The sequence below is a fragment of the Solanum stenotomum genome, chromosome 5 (assembly GCF_019186545.1).
Source record: "Solanum stenotomum isolate F172 chromosome 5, ASM1918654v1, whole genome shotgun sequence".
NCBI lineage: Eukaryota > Viridiplantae > Streptophyta > Magnoliopsida > Solanales > Solanaceae > Solanum > Solanum stenotomum.
In genome coordinates, this window is record NC_064286.1 from 20,789,143 (window position 1) to 20,809,804 (window position 20,662).

The 20,662-nt window shown below is 36.1% G+C and overlaps 2 protein-coding genes across 3 annotated transcripts in view; both read right to left on the minus strand.

Moving 5' to 3' along the window:
* Positions 1-20,662, minus strand: part of LOC125864910 (ras-related protein RABA2a-like) — a 160,741-nt gene that overhangs the window by 17,178 nt on the left and 122,901 nt on the right. The window lies entirely within an intron of this gene.
* On the minus strand, positions 5,740-16,560 carry LOC125864900 (uncharacterized). Of its 2 annotated transcripts, XM_049545003.1 has the most exons (12): positions 16,425-16,560; positions 16,202-16,300; positions 15,393-15,587; positions 15,175-15,299; positions 14,953-15,074; positions 14,789-14,871; positions 14,067-14,213; positions 10,799-10,921; positions 7,014-7,196; positions 6,539-6,633; positions 6,354-6,451; positions 5,740-6,070 (listed from the first exon to the last, which is right to left on the minus strand). In XM_049545003.1, exons 1-12 carry the CDS (start codon positions 16,464-16,466, stop codon positions 5,976-5,978), a joined length of 1,407 nt encoding a protein of 468 aa, XP_049400960.1. In that variant the 5' UTR covers positions 16,467-16,560; the 3' UTR covers positions 5,740-5,975. The 2 variants fall into 2 exon arrangements, with proteins under 2 accessions (XP_049400960.1, XP_049400961.1); XM_049545004.1 differs by lacking the exon at positions 14,067-14,213 and having other exon boundaries at positions 16,425-16,501.

Genomic DNA, 20,662 nt, shown 5'->3' on the forward strand with positions numbered 1-20,662 from the left:
TTAGTTCCGCTTTTTCTACCATAGTCAACTCCATGATAGCAAGCACCTTATACACCTCATCTATGAAACCTTGAGGATCTTCCTCCATCTTGGAGCCATAAAACTCAGGAGGGTTCATCCTCAAAAACTCTCTCACTCTCAAAGCAACCGTATTCACATTATTAGCCGGAGCAACTACTTCCCTATTGACTTGGACCGTCACAACTTGAGACAATATTTGGAGAGCCGCCCTTTTCTCCACATTTGTCATAGTTCCCGCATCATTAGGAACTTGAGGAGGAGCTTGGTGTGGAACTTGAATAGGAACTTATTGCTCCTCATCACTTTCCTCAACACTACTAGCATTAGCCCTTGTATTAGTCATACCCTGAAAAACCATAGGGAAAGGATTAGAAAAAGGGCCTACTAAAGCCAAACTCTATGGCATGATTAAGAGAATGAAAAAGTAGGATTTCCTAAGCATCCAATATCCTTCTAGTCATAAATCTGGCGCGCTTCACATTTATGAACAAGACTTTACTAGACGTGGTTTGAGACAATCCTAGAACCATTCTAAACATTCTGCTCTGATTACCAAGTTTGTCATGACCCAGGGTTACCCCCTAGGCGTAACGTGGCGTAGTTGACCCGGAAAGGATCTAATAAAAACCCTTAGCATAATCATCACATTAGATACTAGAAAAGTACAGGAAATTTAAAACTTCTTTAGATCCAATCAATAGAAAACATTTTCATAAGCAACAGAAGTCTTTTACTAACTCTTTGTCTCAAACCATCTATTTAAAACTCATGAATAAAAGTCTTGGGACGCAACCCATGAAAAGTCTAAAACATAAGGAAAAGACATAAAAGGAAATAAGGGATATTGTCCTCGAAGCTATGAGGACTCACCAAGCCTTCAACTCTTCTAGCACCTAAGAAACCTAGCATCCAAAGAACTCAATCTCCAGACCTACATTAGATTAGAATGTAGGCAATATGCGTTAGTACAAAATGTACCAAGTATGATAGCTAACACAACAACATAGGAGCATCTCAAAATGGTTAGTCAACATAAGACATAAGCATAAGAGATAATAATATAATCTCCAACATGAGCATCACATAATCATAAGTCAACATAAGACAAAGTTAATGAGTATAGGAGACAATTCATAGTCATACAAGCATAATTGACTCTTAGTCCTCTACACCATAATAGCACCATTCTTAAGTAACCTCAAAAGCATACAAGTGTAAAGCAAGAATAGCATCCCATAATACCACCCAAGCCAAGTACCCCTTAATAGTCGTCTTTATCATGGTCTATATGCATGGTCATCTCTTAAGTCTTTCTACCATAAGGGAAACATACTCTTAAGTAACCTCAAGACACACTTGTGTAATGCATGAAAGGCATCCCATACTATCCTTCACACAAAGTATAGCCTTGAAGTCATCTTAGTCATACTCACCCTCCTTTGGTCTTATCACTAGTTTAACTCTCATAACTAAGGGAATCTGTCACCTTTAGTTATCTCACTATCTTCTTTAGTAACCCAAATTCAAACTTGTGCAATACATGCATAGCATCCCATAATACTATTCATGCTAAGTACACCTATTAGGTCCTCATACTAATACCTCTTGGCTAGGAACCTTGTTCCTTTCTTTAACCTTAGAACACTATGAGGTACTTTCTTAATCACATCATAGTTCATTTATGCTTTAGAACACTATGAGATTCCTCTTCAAGCATGTGTAAGTTCATTGGATATGGAGATTGCTACTAGAAACAATAACTCAACTATCTGAAGGCCTCCATCTCATGAGACCTAACTTTGAAAAAATCCACACTCTACTACGTAAGAGTTCCCCCTTTGACTTGGATAGTCCTCACATCAACTAGGTGCGGTTCTCCTTTCAACTTGGAGCTCGGACCCTCTCTTATGTGACACTCCATCTCATTTGTCTATATCCACTAGGGGCCAAGCATATACCCCTAGATTCACTATTAAGCCTTTCTTAACATTCATATCTCATGGAGAGATGTCCTTGACATCCAATCCATGTTCAAGTGATTGTATCACTTTATTCTATCAAACATTTATAAAGTAGGTTAGGTGAGTATAGGCCTTTCACCACAATTGTACCCATTAGACTTTATTTTCACTTAGACTTTACTCTCAAAGCCTTAGCATCTATAGTCAATCATATTATCCTTCAACATTCATAACTAGGAGTCTTCACTCTTAACAACTCTACAACATGAAAGCATCCTATGAACCTAGATTTCAAGGCCGGCCTTCAATCACATTCTTCATTACTAGGTGATTCTAGCCACAATTCATCCTAAAGGTTCAATTTCAACATTACAAGTCAAGATCAATCATATTTAACTAGGTCTAGTTCAATTCATGATTCATATTCATATTCTTGTATAAACTCTATACATGATGACAATCCTAGAAGACCTATCAAGAATCATCAATTTCACATAAAAAAGGCATAAACCCACATACTTTGAATTCTAGGGTTAACCAAGGAATTCACATAAATTATTCATAATGTCATGAATCAACACTAAATTAACTAGAAATAAGAATTATCCAACCAATTGGAGTCGTACCCAACTATACCCACACATTGGAAGTAACCATAACTTAGATTGGGGTTCTTCTTCACAAATTAGGGGATTACTAAGGGGGCTCTATGGGTGGAAGAACCCATAGATGGAAATCTAAACATACCTTAATCAATGCCCTAGCACAAGCCTTCAACAATTGAACCTTTGATTTTGACCTTAGCTTCAACCTCTAGCTTCTTTTTCAATGGGGGTCTTTCTAAAGAGAGAAATATTTGAGAGGGGAGTGATTTGGGTTTTGATTTGGGTCTTGTATAAAGTGACTTAAAATTGGGAGCTAAAGACTTAAAATAGTCTAAATATGTGAATAAAAGACATACAAAACGACCCCTACTTAAACCTAGTCGAATAGGAATTTACTAAACTAACCTTTACTTGGCAGCCAACTCCCAGGCTTCACGGCCACTTTGACGGCTCGTCAAGGACACCACAACTCGTGGTCGTGCTCGTGGTCCCTTCACCAGTGTCCCTCTCAACTTGCTAAGCCCCGCATTTCCTAAGGCACTTTCACGACCACTTTGACGGACCATGGTCAAGACCACGGATCGTGAAGTGGCTCGTGGACTTGGGGCAGTAGCTTGGCCTCAAGGCCTTGCCTCTCATGTGACTAAGGGGTCTTCACGGGCCCCTTCACGGACCGTGGTCAAGACCACTAGCAGTGAAAGTAGCTGTGGACCCTTGGGCAGTAGCTTGCCAAGGTTAGGCAGCCTTGGCCCTTTGGCTTAGGCTTGCCCTTTTGCCTTGGTACTTGCCCTTCCCATGCTCAACCATACTATAAAAGGTTTTCTAATCTGCGAGGTCTAACACTTACCTTGACGTTCAACCACTAACTCATTCTAAGCACGTAAAGTCTCATCTACGACTCTATTTCACATATATCAAACTTTAGAACCCTAGCTCATGGCTCTAGTTTAGTCTACAAATTTCTGGGTCGTTACAGGGAGTATCGCGATCGCGATATAAACATTATGTCCTTGGCGAATGCGATGATCATTCTTCACCTGGACAGAACCTAAATTTGGAATTTTTTTCATTTTTCTCATTTCCACTATTTTCACTCGATTTGAGCTTAGGAGAGGCTATTCTTGGAATTTTTTCTTAGTGAAATTCGTTTGGGTAAGAGCCTTTAATCATTCTTTATCAATTCCTTCAAGTTTTATCTTCCGAAAACTCTTTTAAATCTTAATTTCAATGTGGGTTTTGGGGGGTTTTCCCTTAAGTCGAAAAATTAGTATTTTCTTGATTTGGAGCTTGTTTCTTGATCGGTTTTAATGGGGTTTTCAGCCACGAATCCCTCTTGTCTTGTAAACCATTTTTTTCAATTAAAAAGATAATCTGATTTTAGCCTTTTGATTTTTGAGGTGGTTTTAGGATTATTTTACCCCGGTTTCTAATCCTATCAATATGGGGATCATCGGGCTCCTTTTGACAAACTCTATTCATTCTTGATAGCTAGGGATCGTGTGGTTGATGAAGTACTTCGTTAGAGTTGTTCGAGTGAAGTTTTAGCCTTCGAGGTAGGCTTTGCTATCCTTTTTTAGACTTAGATGAGTAAGTGATCTTTCTTAGGGAATTAACTGTGAAATGAGTTGTAGTATGTGTTTTAGAGGTTGTTAAGTGTTGACTTTCCTGTTTAATTCGTGTGATGCCTATGTATGATGTTTAGCCTGTGTGGAGACTTGTGTTATATCTTTAAATGTTGCTGAAAACCTGTGATATTTGAGTAATTTCCCGAGTGAGGAATTGTGTGACCTATGTTTACTTTTGACATTGAGATATCCGAGTTAGGATTAAGTTGATTTTTTCTAAAACATCTTAAAATGAACTAAATGTTTTTCCAAGTGGTAAAGATCGATTCAAATGGATTCCTCCACTACCCCTAATATTTGAGGTATGCTTATGACTTGTTGAGTTTGGGAACTTGATACTATTTGAAATTCTTGATGAACTAATTATGCCTTTGTGTTATATGTATTATGATGCATTCATCCTCATCCAACATATCATTGTTCATGAAAATATGAGAAAGTGGAGAACTACTATCTTTATGTGACACCTTACTTATATCCTTAACTACGTGCTAGGTGGCAAGTTGGTAAGATATTAATATTATGAGATTGGTATATGGATTATGATTCCCCCATGGGTCCTTGTCTAGCAGCTAAAGCTCGACAAGGTGTATATGACAGGTTGTGGCCCACCTGGTCCCACCTCATCATTTTCTTATTAATTACATTGCAGTGGCCAACTTTGTTGTATTGTGTGACTTGTTTATTTGTATCATTTTGTGTTTATTTTATTCGCGCAGTTTTTACATAAATTGACAACACCGATGTCAGAGTGGGACTTTTATGCGTGTAGGTGAAAACGTTTTATAGTTTATTTCTTAAGTTTGATTAGTTGTTTATACTCGATCGGTCTAACCTACTGAGTACATGTAGACTGTACTCACCCCATACTTCTGTTACCCTTTTGATGTTGATCATAGTTAGGGTGATGCTAGTAGCAGTTGATTGGATCTAGCGGTTTCTTCTCTTTTGGAGTTGCGGTGAGATCCTGTTTTTCAAATCGCCATTGGTCTTCGTCTATTATTTACGATCTTTAATTTCCTTTAGCCTGATAGAAATGTTCACTTAGTTTTACTTTTCAGATTTTTGTCAATCCTCAACCCACGAGGACCTATACAAGTGTACTATGGCCCTAAACAGGCATAACAACAGGGTAGGTCATTACATTCCGCCTATAGTGTTCTTTGAAGAGATGGTTGGGAATCTAGAATTTCCATTCTCATTTTATGTTAATACATGTATTAAAGAGCTATACTTAACACAAAATATGAGCAGATCTTATCTTAAATAATGTTGTTGAAGTTTGGTTAAAAAGGGTCTTGGAAGCTCCCAAACACTTGGTGAAATTCGGTAAAATGAAAGTGGCTGCCCGAATTTGCCTTATGAATCTCGACTAAAATTTCAGGGATGCCTAGTAGCTGTGTTACACCATGAATCAACAAACTTACTACAAAATTTTAAAGCAACATCTCAACAGTCAACACCAGGACAAGTCGATGTGATCTTTCTATCTTAATGGAAGACAAACAGTAACCATCTTAGCTCCAGAAAATGATGTGAATATCCAAGGAAAACGGCAACACAACACTCATGGAAATATCAAAAATTTCCTATCAAGAGTCTTCAAACATCTTAAAGATACCGGTACAGAATTTCAACAAGAAAATTCCCATTCAATATCAAACTATATCCACATGCATGTTCGCTTTGTACAAAAACAAAAATCTTATAATAATACAAGAATTTCAGTTTCCACCGTTAACTGGACCAGAAAAGCTCCATCATTATTTTAGGCCATATGGGACGCGGAGTGCACCAAGTATAGCAGAGTGCTCCTCGGCTTCCTTACAGAAGATCTCTTCCCATATCTTGAGAAGTTCTGTTTCACATGCTCAAATCAGTAAAAACTGAACTGTGATATGCAACTTAAATTTAATGCATAGGGTACCCTCATCTAAGCAAATAATATTTAAAGAGGTCATCTTGAAGATTAGTACATGAAAATGATGTTCCCATAGCATGTGTGTCACACTGCTACTCTTAAATCTCTTCACTTATGTAGTGGAATGATGTGGATAATTATTATGCAAAGCTTTATTGCTTACATTAGTACATAGTAAAAACATGTAATTACATGAAATAAAAATACAAATCAAACATACCAGATTTATCGGTGGATGAAAGGCACATGATGATCATGTCGAACCTTGGGACCTTTGTCAGATCTTCCAGGTATCTAATTGCCAAATTCATATCTTCACTGGTGAATAGCAGGAAAATATCATGTCAAGATTAACAGTCTGCAAACTCTACTTGAAGATCCCACCTAAATGTACCCCATACTTACATGAAAAATGTAGCAACACATCTTACAATGTCCATGAGCATCGGAGCAGATAATGCATTTTTAAATATTCTGGGTAACATTGCAGGTGAAGTGACCTGAACAGAGAAAGCAGGTCTAGATTACTGAAACAGGTGCAGAAATGAAAAAAGTAGACTCTTGACTGTTTTAACATAGATTTGACCAATAAATAAAAAGAAAAAAAAAAAACCCTTTAGGGTGGCCCAGTGGTTTGGGCTTGGGACTTCCATGTTGGAGGTCTCAAGTTCAAAATCCCTTGCCAGCGAAAGCAAGGGGTTGCTTTCTGGGTCGAGCTCGTCGCATCAGGCTTGCCTAGTGCGGGTTACCTCTCCTATGTGGTTTGCGAGCTATTGCATAGGAGCGAGGGTTTTACCCTGTACGCACCCAAAGGGTAGCGGCTGCAGGTTTCCCTTGTCATCAAAAAAAAAAAACAAGATGACGAGAAAAACTTAAAAACCTTCAATAATTGAGTTTGCAGATTACGATCACCAGAAAGTCCCCGCCAAGAAACCTCAAACTGATAGGCTGAATTTGGTGCTGCAATATTTTTTGCAGCTTCAGTCTTCGCAAGACCAGCTGCTCGGGTAGCAAGCTCTTGGACAGATTCCTCTAGTTCTTGCTTGCTTATCTTGTGAGTTTTCTGCAAAAATATTAAGTAGGGCATCAAGTGTATGTGTAGAATTATATTAGCATGACAGAAATGACAAAATACTAGTATGGTATCGCCTGTAAATGAAATACAAATACAGTTGTTCACTAAAATAGTCATAAATAAATTCAGACACTTGGAGGTACTAACATTCAATGTTTCACCAAATGTGAAACTTCAGTAACGGATATGCATCAACATAAAATACTCAAGCAGGTTTTAGAATATATATTTAGAATAGAAATACGAACAGAAATAATCTATAGAACCCTACTTTGAAGGGGATTGTAATAGTGTCTATAAATAGAGTAAAGTGCAATAATGTACATACACAGTTCAATAATATTTTCCTCCTTTATTTCTTACAAGGTATTAGAGCTTTGATGAGAAATATTGGGGAAAGAAAACAAAATCAGTCACTCTGCCTCAATTTTCTGGCGACTATTTTTCATCAATTCCTTCTTCTGTCAGTGTTATGTGAAAACCAACGCCACCACAGGGCCCCCTACCTTCTGCCGACCAAACCTCAGTCAACCACTCCGGTAGCCGACCTCGCATATGCCTCCCAGAAGCTTCGTCACTTCCGATGAGATCTGACCACGCGTCGGGGCTGGAGCCTGTTTCGGCCAATTTTCCAGCAACGTTCTTGTTCAAGATCTACTTGTCTCTTGATTCCAAGACGATCCATTCACTTTCCAAATGTCATATTAATTTTCCGGCATTGAAACAATTTTTTTTAGATTCCAGCAACGGTTTGTATTTTTTTTTAGATTTTAGGCTACAATTCTGATTTCACAAGATGTCTTTCGGAGTTGATATTTTTGGCTCCCAAAATTACGAGAATTGGAATTTCAACCCTATGATCAATTTAGAACCATTAATGAGAAGCTCAAGCTATTTAGCTTGAGCTTCCTCAATTGAGTTGTGGTGTAAGAGTCAAGGTGTCCAAGACCACTCAACAAACAATGCCAGTGTGGTAGATAAAAAGGTAAAAGCTAGTGAGGAAGATGCAAAAGCCAATGCACAATGGGAGAAGGTTGACGCTCAATTATGTAGTCTCCTAAGGAAATCTATTGATTCCAAGTTGGATACCCTGATTTCGCCCGTTCCAGACATGTTATGAAGTTTGGGAAAAGGCTTCCTTTATACACAGACATCTCTTTTGTATGATGTGATATCTCAAATGACCAACTCAATGAATCAAGAAACTAATGTCTACTTACTTGGGACATTACAGGCAATCATGAAAGAATTTGAAATGTTGATGCCAATCACTACAAATGTGGAAAACCAACAAGAGCACAAGACAAATGTTGTTTCTAGTTCTTACACTTACTCGACTTCCTACTGACCATGATTCAATGCGCGTGATCAAATTTTAGCTAGTCCTACAATTCCTACAATTGATGAATTATTCTCTCATTTACTTCGCCTTGCCGCCCCTCCCAGTCACAAAGTGGTTTCATCACTCACCGTTGACTCCTCTTTTCTCGCATCTCAAATCATAGAAAATCAAACATATCAATCTACGGAGAATCAAGGAGGAGGTCATTTTGGAATATCTCAACAAGTGTAGTTAATGAGATATGCTTGGACACACTCGTGACATATGTTACTCTGCATGGTCGACCACCCAATAATGTTCATACAACTCAAAAGGAATATAATGAGTCATTTCATTGTCGAGAAAGTAAACAGACATCTCAACACCAAGCCTCTGTTGTGCAACCTGATCAACCATCCAATAATACTCATATTACTTAGATAGAATATGATGAGTTCCTTCAATATCGAGCAAGTAAACAGACGTCTCCACAAGTAGCCTCAGTTGCTGGTAATTCCTTTGCTTGTGTTTCTAGGTTTCTTGGATCATGGGTCGTTGACTCAAACGCTTCTGATCATATTTTTGGTAACAAATCACTTTGTCTGAAATTGTTTATTCACAATCTCTTCCTACTAATATTTTAGCCAATGGCCTTAACAAAATCAAAAGGAGTTGGAAATGACAAACCCCTATCCTCGGTCACTCCAAACTTTATTCTTTATGTCCCTAGTTGTCCTTTTAATCTTATTGTGAGTGTTGTAATGCAGTTTATGACTCCCATGTGATAATCCTTGGAATGCAATTGTTCATATTTGGTGATATATAAAGTCAACTCTAGGTTAAGGACTAATCTTTGAAGATCGAGGCCATGAGCACAACATTGGACATACAAACACTAATTGTGCAGGGTCACCCGCTGATACACGTTCTACATCTGAATATTGTGTTTTAATACGAGGTAATTGGTGTCTTAGAAGACTAATAAATAGAGTATGGTTGCTCAATCTAGTGCAGAAGCAGAATATCAAGAAATGGTTGTAGCAAATTATTAGCTAGTTTGGATCAAACTGTTGAGAGAACTAAAATTTAGAGAAGTTGGTCAGATGAAACTTGAGTGTGATAATCAAGCAGTCCTTCTTACCACGTCAAATCTAGCATTTTCATGCGAAGACTAAGCACATTGAAATTGACTGTCATGTTGTCAAGGAAAAGATACTCTTAGGAGCTATTGTTACAAAATTTGTGAAGTCGATTGATCAACTTGAAGATATCTTCACCAAGTCCCTCACCAGTCCTCGTATGATTTACTTTTGTCACAAGCTCAGTACTTATGACTTATATGCACCAGCTTGAGAGGGAGTGTTAGAATAGGAATAGGAAAGAGAATAGTATATAGAATCCTACTTGAAAAAGAATTGTAATATGGTGTCGGTAAATAGTGTCTCAATGCAATATATTTCTCTACTATATTTATGCCAGATAATCCTTAATATGATCTTAACCCGACCAAATGCTGAAAACAAGGTCCCTATGACGAGTGTTACGATTGTGCATTACTTAGTTGAAGTTTACTATGTGGATGGCTTGCTCTGAATGTGTTCATCATGCGGTAGATGTCTCTAGAGCAAAATAAGTGCATAAGCGAGCAAAATAAGGTAGCTTTATGCGTGGTAAAACAAGCTAAACAAGCATCTGACTACAAACTAACCCTATGTTGGTGATTATAATTGATAATGACTTAATTTTTCATCCAAAAACAGAAATGACATTGGTCTAGTCTTTGCCTATTGGATGCTTGCTCTAAATTTGTTCATCATGTGGAAGATGTTCTAGAGCAAATAAGTGCATGATCTAGCAAGTGAAGATAGCTTTATGTGTGGTAAAACAAATTGATCAAGCATCTACAGCAAATTAACCCTATGTTGGTGATCATAATTGATAACGACTTGACTTGTTCATCCAAAAAAAAATGATATCGGTCAAGTGTTTGTCATCATCAAACATGGATTATGAATACCACTGTCAAAAAGGCTATGAGACAAAAGACAGTTTTTCACAAATAACAATATATTTGCTTAATAAAGTTTTTGACACAACATTATGTATACTTATATGAACTGGAACCTTCCGATTGCCTTTCATGCAAAGGGAAATGGATAGGGGTGGGGGTGGGGGTGGGGGTGGGGATAGGGGTGGGGGATATTCAATATGATAAGTTTCAATACAGAACAGAAGGAGTAGCAGAAATAACTAAATCCTGGAGTAAAACCTTTGCAGTCCCAAAAGCAGGATTCAGGGTAGGAACGGTTGGAGAAGCATCTGAATCTTTGTTGTTAATCTGCATATGAGTATCTTCAACTTTAGCAGTCCCAGGAACATCTCTATTGTTTTCCTGCCACAGAATTTGAATGTTCAAGGCATTGTGGATTGGTGAACACCAGTATTGGACAAAATTTTCACCAGCTCATAAAATATATTAGTTACCCAATAAATGATCTACTGTTAGCATCATTTTAAGTTCAAATTCCATGTTGAAATTACATTATAGAGATTGTACATATTACGGAAACAGAAGCAAGTAAATTTGACTTGGAAAGTCGTCGTTTTATTGATCAAGAAAGCTTGCTTATATACATGAAGTCAATAACTGATTGTTGCTAAAAATCTGTTAAACAAGTCTATCGCTAACTAAAATAAAGGAACTGAACTTAAAGATAGCTAACAAAGTTTCAAAAAATAAAAATAGAGTCCAAACTATCTGCAAAACAAATCAGGTAACATTTGTGTGTCCTCAAGAATTGCAGACTCCAAGTTTACTTCTGAAAAACTCAACTTCTTAACATGAAACAACTTTGTAAACAGATCAGCAATTTGATCTTTTAACCTGCTTCTTGCACTTCCCTAGTAAAGTTAATCGGATACTTGCTTGGTTTTCCCATGAAAAATAGATTATGAGAAATGGCTATGGCTGTCTGATTATCCACAAACACTTCTATGCTTTCTTGTTGTTCTAAATCAAGATCTTACTTAGCCAACAAGCTTGATTTATGGCCGCTGCTGCAGCTATAATTCAGCTTCTGCAGTTGACTGTGCCACAAAATCTTGCTTCTTTGAGCACCATGAAAAACATCCTGAACCAAGGCTAAAACAATAACCTGAAGTGTTTTTCATGTCATCAACTGACCCTCCCCAATCACTATCAGAATAACCTTACAATTTGAAATTCTGACTTTTACAGAACTTAACACCATAGTCCAAAGTTCCTTTGACATACGTTATCACTCTTTGGGAATCTTTCATGTGCATTTCACTTGCACAATTCAAACATCCGGACAAGACACTTAATGGTTGCAGAATGTCAGGTCTTGTGGCAGTGGGATACATGAGACGTCCGATCACACTTCTATAACTTGCCTTATCAACCTTGAAACTGCCATCATCCTTAATCAACTTCTCTTTTTGATTCATTGAAGGTGTTCATAGATTTGCAGTCTTTCATTTTGAACTTCTTAATTATCTCCCTTGCATACTTCTTTTGGACACGAACACTTCATTTTGAGTTTGATGAATCTGCATTCCAAGAAAGTAAGACATTTCTCCCAAGTCTGTCATCTTGAATGTTTTTTTCTTTCTTCCTTGAATTCCTCTATCAATTGAAGGTTGTTCCCTGTTACAAGAAGATCATCAACATAAAGTGATAGAACCACAATATCAGAATCTCCTTTTTCAATTAACAGAGTTGATTCACTTAGGCTGTTCTTAAAACCTAAGCCTTGCAAATGCGTGTAACAAGCCCTTGGAGCCTGTTTAAAACCATAAAGGGCTTTCTTCAATAGATAAGACTTTATCTTCTAGTCCCTTTACATAAAAACCTTGAGGTTGCTCCACATAAATTTTCTCATGTAGAAAACCTATTTATAAAGCTGACTTGACATCTAATGAAAGACTTTCCAACCTTTTTGAGAAGCAACAGTCTTATAGTATCAAGTCGAGCAACTGGAGCAAATATTTCTGAATAATCAACTCCAGAATTTTGTGAATAACCTTTTACAACAAGTCTTGCCTTGAGCTTGTTAACGGAACCATCGGCATTCAATTTTGTGCAGTAAACCCACTTCACACCAATGACCTTCCCATCTTGAGGCTTTTCCACTAGTTGTGAGGTCTTTTTCTTGTCGATCATTGCAAGCTCATCCTCCAGTGCAGCTTGCCACTTGGGATCTGAAATGGCTTCTTCAATCCAGAAGGCTTTAAAATGGCAACATTGCATCTCTGGTATATGTCAAAGAGCAACCTTCTTCCTCTCAAGATTGAGCATCAATTACCTCATCATAATCTGATAAATTGTTTATAATCTGCTTCTGGCTAACTTCCTCCCAGTCCCATTGCTCATTCTCCAAAAAATACATCTTTGCTTACCAAAATTTTTCCAATGAGGCTGAAAAGTTCTGTAAGTTTTAGAGATTGTACTGTAACCAATAAATACTCCAGGTTCATCTTTCTTGTCTAACTAGTCCCTATTAACTTGTGGAATATGAGAGAAACACAAACTGCAGAAGATTTTTAAGTTTTTTTAAGGACGGTATAACCGCACCATACCTCAAAAGCAAGGGCGGATCTAAGTGGGAGGTAGAGGGTTCAATTTGAACCTCCCTTGAATTTTATTAGGAGGTTCTTGTTTGTGTGAGGCTAAATCTCGAACTTCTAAACCTCCCTTGAATTTTGGCAGAGTGACTATCCCATTTAATTAAGTGAAATTTGTGAGTGCCGTTGTTCCTTTCTCAAAGAAAATCCCTCTTGATTTTGTGTAGCTTCTTTAGAACCTTGTTGGGGATAGGGAGCAGGTCAAGAACACTGTTAATGAGAGTCGGACTTCAACACAGACAGATATTGCAATTGCCAGGAAGCTAGTCTATTCAAATTTCTCGATGATACCATTCAACACCTCACAATTCTTGTACCCACACCCAAAGGTAAGCCAAGTAAGTGGGAGAAAAATCCCAATGCAACAACCTGTAATACTTGTAAGTTCCTCTATGCTAGACACATGGTTGACATGGTATATAATACTTTTTAGCACATTGAAATGTAGTCCTGAGAGCGCTCTGTCAAATAGAATGCGCACCTCGACTAATTCCCCAGGAAACCTATCCCCCTCCACTAGCAACAGGTACCAGATAACTCTATCCACCAATGCTAGAATAGATAGCAAGAAATCACTAAGCTTTTGTCTTTGGTATGAGATCTCATGATTCTGAACCCACTTCATTGACCACTAAGCCACACTCTTCGTCATCATATAGAAACTCATTACAATCCTCTTTATCTGTTGCATCTCCTCACACCAGTTTAACTTTTAGATGCTAAGTGCTAGAATACAAATTTCACTTATTAAAGAGAGTACTTGAATATTATTAAAATAACTGATAGAATCAATCATTTATAACGAATTATGACAAGAGGACAGTGAATTGGTCCATGCTTTGCATTAAGATAACTAAATGCTATAATACTTTCCAACAGTTTAAAGTGACAACCTTGGCAGGAATTGTCCGAACTTCAGCCATCTTTTGAGAACTACTTGATACAGATTGGATTACAGGGCCAGATTTAATTGTCTTTCCAGATTTTTGAGCCCTTTGTGCAGAAACATCTGTTGCTCCTGATACTCTTTTAAGAATTTCCTACAAGGTTGATTAAATTGAGAACTAAATAATCTGTGATCAATGCATAGAAAAACATAAAAAATGTCAAGATTTTAAACAGCCTCTAAAAGGGACCAAGAGATCTTTCAAAGAGATGAAGCTCCAGAAGATACAAAAATGTATCATGGTGCAATCAAGGAACACTAAACATAGATCTTCAGTGCATGCAAAAAGAACTTTATCAGTTAATTTGCATAAGTTCCTTCCTCCCACAACATATATGCACAAACAGCTCCATTTCTCATTAACCAATTATCATTATAAGCCTACATGGAGCAGACATGGCTTGTAAAACAGGAATTACATTATTTCAATAGGTGAATTGCTAGCGGAAGTATAGTATAGCTGTTATTTCAATTGTATCACCAGTGCTTTTCCTCATTTCATCACGGGAAATATTGTGCAAGACACTTCAAAGGACTAGTACCATCTCACAGACCTAGAAGTCATGCCAAAGTATCTCCAAGAAAGAAATCATTGCAGATTATTATAATGCAAACTCTTTTTAAGGAAAACAAAAAAGAGATTGCATCTAAACTAAATAGAGTGATCACCTTCTCATACAGAGCCTTAACTTCTTCATACTGCTTCTTGATCTCTGGGTTCTGTGGTTCCAACCTCAACGCAAATTCAGCATCTGTGCTGCTACAGTTGCATTAGACAGGAAACCTGGATATAACAGTTTTCCGTATGCTTACATTTTAAGATTAAACTATACCTTCAATTGATTCTTTCAATTTCCCAAGTTCTTTCCTAGAAGTTGAACGGCGAGAATAAGCTTTAATGTAACGATCATCCAGATTCAAGGCCTCTGTACAGTCGTTCTCTGCCTCTTGAAACCTAAATACATGCGGAGATATACATAGAGGTAAGACAGTTACTAATTTTCAAGCCTTTACTATACTTCACCTAAAAGAAAAATGAAGTGCATTAAACTTGCCTTTTGATTTTAAGATAAGCCATCGCTCTATTGGCATAAGAGACTGCAGTTGGTGAAAGTGCAATGCTTCTAGAATAGCAATCAATGGCTTCATTGAACTTTTTCTGCTTAAAGCACTCATTACCCTAGGAAATAGCATATAATGCAGATTACCAGCTATAATGACCAAGCTTTGCATTTTCAAAAAAAGCACAATTAATTTGAAGGATCTAACGTACCAGCTCTTTCTCTGAATTGGCATTGATGTTGCTCTCTTCCGATATCAGTTCACTTGATAGATGGCTAATTGGATTGTAATTTTTAGAATAATTATATGGACCAGCTGCACTTCTGATCGAGGTAGATTTGCCAACTCGTGTCCCATTAACTTGAGGACTAGTAAGAAGTTCACTAGTATGGCTCCAATCTTCTCTCTGTGCAAGGTTATTAGGAGAAATGGGAAACGTTTTAATACTGACAAGTCAACACATACAAAATCATTTACAAATAACCCACAGCACTAGTCCACATGGCTGAAGTATGTGTGATGTAACCTCTTAGCCACATGGCTGAGAAATTTATAAATGGCTAGACACTAAAATCAACGCAATTTCCACAATTATTCAGAAATTGACAGAAAATTTAGAAAAACTCTTAAACAAAGTTAAGCTAACAACAGCAAATATCAGAATCATCATCACAAATAAAAGGTGTTTCTCTAAGGCATTCCAGGTATCACTCAAAATCCCTTAGAAGTGCCACACAAACATACGAAACTTGTCTCAGAACATAGGGGAAAGCAAAATGACACGTCAAAGAAAAGTGAATTTCCAAATTCAATGATGGAGTCAGGATTTTCACTAAGGCTATACGAAGTACAAAAAAAGTAAACATAGCAAGAAGTGGAGAGAATTTAACATTTGTTATATATACATAAAAAATAATTGACATAGCTCCTCAGGTGTCGCCAATGCAAAATTCTAATTAACTAAAGCATCATTTAGCACAGTATATATGAAGATGTATGTTTTATGAAATAAGTGATTACCAACGTCTCTTTGCCACGAGCCTGAGATTTCATCTTTTTGTCTTTACCCTTCAATGATAGTTCCCAATCTTGCAAGTTATTCAAGAGCCCCTGCATGTCCTGGTCAGCCAAAAAATGTCAGTAAAACCGAATATCAAGCAAAGTAATCGTTAAAATTACAGACATGGTACGCTTCAAACATTTTAAGAAAGGTAAAGAGAAAGAGATATAGGTAGCAAAATACCTGAAATTGATCGCGAGAGTGCTTGCTTGGAACCTTCGCCATTGGCGTCGAGCTTGAGGGTTTTTTTGGCTTTCGCTAGGGGTTCTGGGATAGTCTGGTTCAATTTACGAATGACTACTGTTTATTTCAACCTTTCTTCTTTTAAAATAAAAAAGTAAATAAAGTAAGTGTCGTGAAAAATGAGTGGAGGGTGTCTAGTATAACAAGTGTTGAAATTTAAAAATAAAATAAAATTTAAGACATAAATTAAAAAATGTGATAACTTTGACTAGTGAAAGTCAAAGCTTTTACTCTGTCGCTAAATACTTATTCACTTTTGAATTGACACCATAATTAAGAAAATAATAATTGACATAGTGAGTTTATCATTTTATCTCTATTAATTATGAATTTGATGAATTAAAAATTTAAGATTTTCAAGAAATTCTACATTTTTCAAAGTAATTAATTGGAGGTATAACAGGTAAAAAAAATTGTCTTTTTCTTGATTTGTTAAAATGAAAAAGTAAAAAGGGACAAGTAAAAAAAGAAAATTGGACAAACAATTAGGGACAAAGGGAGTACTAATTAGGAATTAAGTAGGGGTAAAATGTACTTCTAAAATTTTGTAGGGATCGTTTGGTAGAGTGTATAAAAATAATGTTAAATAGAATGTCTTAGTTATGCTTGCATTAATTATACATAAATTATATGTATGCATTGTTTGGTATGATGCATTAAAAATAGTATGTATTGCATAAAAAAATTATTTACAAAGACACGCTCCACTATTATGGTGGAAAAGATGTAAAAAAAAGGTTTTGAGGGGTAATTGGGTCTTTGATTGAGTTAATGTATGCATTAAAACCATTACATTATTAATACCTAGAAATTCATGGTGTTAGTAATGCACACCTTAATACACAATAGAGTGTATAACTAATGCAAACATTAATTATACATAGATTAAAAAAAATACTAGTAATATACAAAGTTTAATGTGTGTATTATTTTTCCTAATGCACTCTACGCAACGAGCACTTAAAACTTTATTAAAATACAAAATAATCCACTCCTTCCCCCAAAGGTTTAAATTTATTCTCTTTCGTCTTCTTAGAAAGTAAAATTTTCTGGCCTTTCTTCATCTTCTTCTCTTCTCCATTTTTTCTTCTTTGTACTCGCATTGTCCTCCTCCTTTTCGTCCCTATCGTCTTGTTCCTCTCACTGCATGAGTGGTTTCAACATTTTTTAAAAGTAAAGTTCTTTTTCTTTCTCTCGTAGTTAGGGTTTCAATATTTCTTATGAAAATGATGATTTAGGTTAAAGAAGACAAAAAAAAAGTATATAGATTTCACAAATTTTGTCATTAAATGCCCTAATAAATATGTTTTTGGATTATTCTTGTTGTGGTGTGCTTTTAAATATGTTGTTGTTATTTGGTTGTTGTCGTTATACTCTTCGTGAAAAAATATGTTGTTATTGAAGATGTTTTACTCTTTGTGACAAAAAAAATATGTTCTTGTAATTAATGGTCGATTGATGTTGATGGTTGGTTCCTCAGATCTACTGTAAATAAATAAAGCATTTGTTAAAGTACTTACAACAACTCTTGAAATACTTACAACAACTGCTCAACTTTCTGAAACACTTGAATGAATCAGTTGCTAAAGTTTCTACAACAATTGAAGATTTTCTTGGGTTATTCATTTAGTGATGTGTTCTTATATATGTTGTTCTTGATAATTGTTGTACTCTTTGTAATAGATTAAAAAATATGTTCTTGTGATTGGTGTTGGTGTTTGGTTGGTATTCTGATGTTAAGCTTGAAAAATATGCATATTTTCTTGGGTTGTTCATTTAGTGATGTGTTCTTAAATATGTTGTTTTTCATTGTTGTTGTACTCTTTGTGAGAAAAACAAAAATGTTCCTGTGATTGGTGTTGGTGTTGTTGTTTGGTTGGTATTCTGGTATTATATTTGAAAAGTATGCATATGTTATAACAATCTAATAACTTGTGGTGGATAGATGATTTAGTGGTTGAAGTTGCTATAACAAATCTGCTAAATTACCGAAATATGTATAGCAACTGCTTAAGTCTATGGTTCAACTGAGGTTTTTTTTATAGAAATTTCAGCATTTGTTGCGACAGTTGCTTCATCAACTTCAACAATTGCTTCATTTTCCTCTTTATTTATAATGATTGATTAAATTAGGAGATTATTTCTATTTTGTCTTTGGTGTGTATATTAAATGGCTCGAACTAAAAGAAAAAAAATACTATAAATGATATTCCTACTAGAACTTCAGAAAGAAAGCAAATTAGTAGACAAAGAGAAGCTAAAGAACAACAAAATAAGAACATTAATGAAACACAATTAATAAATCTTGTTGCGCATGTTATTGTTAAGAGTGAGGCAACATCAAGTTGTAGGCAACTGGATAAGGCTTTAGAGCAGTTTAAAGAAAAAGAATCCGAAAGAAGAAATGATTCTTCCAAAGATGATTGTGATGTTGCTGATACAATTCAAATAATACTGAAAATAATGGAGAAGCTTCACAAGACAAGGATAGATAAAATGGGGTTCGATTAAAAAAACGTCATAATAAACCTGTACCAGAATCTCCACCCGCTAGTCCTTGTGTCGCTAGTCCTTCAACTGTCATTCCTTCTATCGCTAGGCCTTTAATTGTCGATCCTTCAGCCGCTGATCCTTCTGTCGCTTGTCCTTCGTTTGCCAATCTTTCTGTTGTTGATCCTTCAGCCGAATCTGTCAAGCTTATTAGGTATTTTATGACTTTGAGACACCTATGGATACTCATACAAATATAATGGATGATATTCTGGTAAGATTATAAATGGGGAAACTGTTTAATGATTTTAGAAATATACTGAAGAAACAAGATTTGAAAAAAATTCTTTAGGTCTACGATTTTCGAAAAAATATTTAGACCTGGATGAAAGTATGAATAGTCGATTTTAAATGAAGTAGGTTATTGCATCCAAATGCACACGCAAGTGTACGCAGTCGTGCATTTGTAATTTAAAGCAAGTGTATCCCGAAAGGTTGATATTTGATTCTAAATTATCGATTATTCAAAGTTATTAAACTAACTAATATGATTCACATTTGAGTTGGAGTTAATATAATGACTTAGGAAATTTCAGGGCTACAACCTACTTTGAATTCATGCATACGATCCCTTTAATGGACTTTAATTGGTTATCAAATCAATGATTTACAGGGTTAAATGTATGATCATGGTCTCCCGACCTATAATCGCCTATTGTAATTATCAGTCTAACTACATCGTTGAGCGGGGATAGATTGAACCAATTACTAAGCATTACGTTTTCATCATGTTTATCAACAAAGCAAGATCTCAAGGCATATCCCTATCCTAGATACAAGTCAACCCTAATTCTGGAGAAGATCATGCTTCTTTTGTCCCACGTTCTATCCTCATATTCCTCTCACGAGTTCAATTCGGACAACAAGTTTATTTCAATGATGGCCAATCACGAATTATTAAATTAAGGACAAAAAGAGCAATTTTATGCAATAACCAATTCCAATCCATCAAATTCAATAATATACAATCATCTTGTAGCAACAACCCTAGAATAAAGAATTTAACTACTCATAATGTGATTCTCAATCTTCAAGTATTTAATAATCATAAGAGAAATCGATGAAAGTAAAGAGTAGAAATGAACCCTAAAATTAAAGAAAATAAGTCTCCAGGTCGTCGCTCTCCAAAAGCCATAAAAAGAATGGTTAAAATAATAAAATTCAAGTCTATTTATAGTTTGAGAATAGTCGGCAGAAAATTAGGCCCCATGTCCGCGATGTGCAGGTGCTTGCGAATTCAAATTTTCTTGAACTCTTCCTCTCCGCGACGCGGAGAGGATAGATACACAGTCCTCTGTCTCTCTGTATCATCAATGTAGGAATAAATAATTTCGCAGAGAGGATACAGAGCATAGAGTTTTTTCTCACTTTGAACTTCATTTTATTCTTTGACACTTTATCGTTTGTGTTTTCGTGCTTGGACCAATCTTCACTTTACATACTGCCGCTTTTGTGCCATTTTTTCTGTTGTTTCCCAACCACAATTAATAATCACATTGGTTACTTAGAATGGAATAACATGACTCAGACACTATCAATAACACAAGAATTTTTCCTCAAATTTAGATAAAGCATGAGTGCTACTTGGCTCTTAGGCATAGAAATATGCCTAAGATCAGCTTTGTTTG

Bases quoted from the DNA above. Each gene is read 5' to 3' on its own strand.
- LOC125864900 (XM_049545003.1), bottom strand. From the start codon at position 16,466: ATGGCGAAGGTTCCAAGCAAGCACTCTCGCGATCAATTTCAG. The intron at 10,922-14,066 runs GTTGTCACTTTA...ATTCTGTGGCAG, and splicing joins TTCGGACAATTCCTGCCAAG to GAAAACAATAGAGATGTTCC. The intron at 6,071-6,353 runs GTATGTTTGATT...CATGTGAAACAG, and splicing joins TTCATCCACCGATAAATCTG to AACTTCTCAAGATATGGGAA.